At 63.9% G+C, this 3,097-nt stretch overlaps 1 protein-coding gene across 2 annotated transcripts; it reads right to left on the reverse strand.

The window, feature by feature from the left end:
* Window positions 1-6: 6 nt before the first annotated feature.
* LOC116832522 (rho guanine nucleotide exchange factor 40-like) lies at window positions 7-3,091 on the reverse strand. 2 transcript variants are annotated; one of them, XM_032793309.1, is made up of 5 exons: window positions 3,012-3,091; window positions 2,501-2,731; window positions 2,022-2,125; window positions 973-1,027; window positions 7-725 (listed from the first exon to the last, which is right to left on the reverse strand). In XM_032793309.1, exons 1-4 carry the CDS (start codon window positions 3,088-3,090, stop codon window positions 986-988), a joined length of 456 nt encoding a protein of 151 aa, XP_032649200.1. In that variant the 5' UTR covers window position 3,091; the 3' UTR covers window positions 7-725; window positions 973-985. The 2 variants fall into 2 exon arrangements, with proteins under 2 accessions (XP_032649200.1, XP_032649199.1); XM_032793308.1 differs by lacking the exon at window positions 973-1,027.
* Between the last annotated feature and the right edge of the window lie 6 nt (window positions 3,092-3,097).

The raw sequence follows: 3,097 nt of genomic DNA on the forward strand, positions 1-3,097 counted from the left end.
GTGAAGGGGTTGTTGCACGTGGAGACACGGCTAGGTGAGACAGGGATCTGTGTGTGCGTGTGCACATGAAGGGGTTGTTGCACGTGGAGGCACAGCTGAGTGAGACAGGGATCTGTGTGCGCGTGGGCGTGTGCACGTGAAGGGGTCGTTGCATGTGGAGGCACAGCTGGGTGAGACAGGGATCAGTATGCACGTATGTGCCAATCCTCATGGGGGCTCTGCTCTGCACGTGCACGTAGGACTCGGTGAGTATGCAGGGCCAGAGGTGGGCACACTCAGAGTCTATGAGAGCAGGGTCCTCATGCTATCCAGGTGCTGGGGCAGTCCCAGGCCACCCCCAGGGTATAAGCCAGCCCCACTGCTCTGAAGCCCAGGCCAGATGGGTTTCCTGCCCACACCATCACTGTCCTTCCCCTCTCAGGCCATGGGGCGCTGCGCCGCGCCCTCCACTGATACCCATCCCCCAGCCCACATGGTAGCTACAGGGCCCTAGTAGTCCCATGAAGGATGAGGGGAGGACCCATGGGGCAGTGGCTGGAGGTTGTCTGGTGGCTCCATGCAGTGGGTGGGAAGGGGAGGATCCGGGGGGATAAGCCTGTGGGGTGTGGTGCCAGGAGTCTGCCAGGGGCTCAGACTGTCCTATTCCTGGCGGCCCCAGGGCTCCGATCCTGCCCCACATGGCCACGCGAGGCAAACAGCTTCCTGTGCAGGCTCCAGACCCAGCTCTGGGGGAGAGAGAGAGCAGGGTGAGTGCTAGGGGAGGGGCAGACAGACACATGGGGAGGGGCGGACGAACAGCGACAGTGGGCGGCAGACGGACACGAGGGGGCAGACGGACACAGAGTGGGGGAGGGGGACTAGACAGACAGACAGAGGCACTGTGGGAGGGGTGGGCGCCCTGCCCGTATGCTGAAGCAGGGCAGATGGACACACAGACTGATGGGCGCCCTGGGGGCATCCCAGCCGCTGTACCTCAGTGCCAGGGTCAGAGCGGGGTCGCCAAGTCAGGGTGTGTGTGGCCGTCTCTCTGGCAAACAAATAAAACACCATTTGTGAGGGTGCCAGGGTCACTGTGGGGAGGGGGAGGGGGAGGGAATGGGGCTGGGAACATGAGTGGTGGGCAGGGTTGGAGAGGGAGGATCTCAGGGGAGGAGACCTTGGAGTGGAGCTGGGAGAGGGAGCTGCGGAGGAGGAGAGGGGGTATCTGTGGGCCAGTGTGGAGGGTGGAGCTAGGGGCAAGGGTATGGGCGGCAGGGCGGTGGTGGGAAGGTTGGGGGTGCCCTGGTCCCATGTGGGGGACACAGATGGTGGCAGAAAGCCCCAGGGCAGCCCCTCCTAGGAGCCAGCAGGCCTGGGGACCTGCAGTGCCCAGGCTTGGGGTGGGGCAGGGCAGGGCAGGGCTGAGGAGGGGAGTGGGGAAACAGTAACCAGCCTTGGGCCCCGCAGTGCCCTGCCTACAGTGCTGTCCATCCCTGGCCACTTATCAGGCAAGACAGTAATGTCCCCCCCACAACACACCTTACGTCGTGCATTCCCCCCCCACACTCCTGTGAATTCAAATGCTCCCAGTGCTCCCAGGAAAGATGCCAGCCCCTCCTAGATAGCACAGACAGAGAGACAGCCCACAAGGCAGACGCACAGCCAGATACACAGACAGACAGACAGACACACACACTTGCCCACCAGCCACCCATGCACAGACAGACACACAGAGAACCAGAGACAACCAGCTACGCACAGACACATGGACAGACAGACAGACAGCCCACCAGCGACAGACTGAGCCAGAGAGACACACACACACACAGCCAGCAATATCCATGACCGATGGATGGACAGACAGACAGATGGACAGAAGGCCGGATGGACCCCGCTCTGTAGGACAGCCCCAATCCCAGGCAGCTCTGAGTGGGCAAAGTTAGGTGACAGCTGAGCCCTCTGGAGCCCCAAGAGCTGAGATGGGGATAGAGACAAAGACATACGCCTGCCCCACAGCCCCTGCTCTTCCCCCCGGTACTCACCGGCCGGCGCTGCACTGGGGCAGTGCCCCCTGGAGACTCTGCCCCCCTGGGGGATGGCTCCCCCAGAGCCAGAGCAGCTCCTGAGCCAGCGGCTGTCTCGGACGCTGCAAGAGAAGCGGGATGGGGGGTGAGGCCCAGGGACCCATGCCTTTGCCCGCCCACACACATTGCTGGGCATCACCACAGTGACTGGGCTACAGACCACAGAGCCATGTGTCAACAACAGGGACCAGCGTTGCTCCAGCAGCCTCAGTGCGGGGGAGAGGCTGAGACACCCCATGTGTCTCCCACAAAGCCAGCCCACCACACACTGGCCCCACAGAGCCCCAAGCCCAGCTGCCCCTTTGAAGCAGCCACGCCTCCCTGAATGCCAGGTGCCAGCAACATGTACCCTCCCCATGGAACCAGCTGCCCCCCATGGTTCCACCGAGCTCCCCAGAGACACCATCCCCGCAACCTCCCTCGTCTTGCGGGCTCACCGCGGGGGATGTGCTTGACGTCCAGCTCCCACTCCTCCTCCTCCAGGTGCCCTGGCAGCGAGCAGGCCCCAGGGGAGTGCCCTGCCGCAGGGGGCACAGGGCTGGCATCGCAGAACAGGCCCAGGGGGGCAGGGCCAGGGAGGGGGGATGACGTGGCAGCTGGTGGAGAGCATGGGGCCCCAACCCAGGGGCTGAAGGAAGAAAGAGCTACCGAGGCACGGGTGCGGGCAGCTGCAGAGAGAGGGGATGAGAGAGCACCAGGAGAGAGACCCTCCAGGCCCACAAAGGAGACACCTCTCTACCGCCAGAGACAGACAGACAGCTCCCCGCTCCCAACCCTGCCCCCAAAAGAGACAGCCTGAGAACCCCTCTCCTACCCCATCGCCCCTGCTGCTCCTAGAGACACCCCCCCGAGAGACTCCCTGCCATGCCCACAAGGCCCCCCCAGAGTGACCCTGCCATGATGACAGCCTCACAGCCCACGGCACCCCCGTGACCCAGCCCCCCTCACCTCTGCCTGTGAGCAGGCTGCTCAGCAGGGCCTGGCTGGGGCCCTGGACGCTGACAAAGGGCTTGTCCCCGACGCCCATGGAGACC

Source organism: Chelonoidis abingdonii, unplaced genomic scaffold (genome assembly GCF_003597395.2).
Source record: "Chelonoidis abingdonii isolate Lonesome George unplaced genomic scaffold, CheloAbing_2.0 scaffold0630, whole genome shotgun sequence".
Taxonomy (NCBI): Eukaryota; Metazoa; Chordata; order Testudines; family Testudinidae; genus Chelonoidis; species Chelonoidis abingdonii.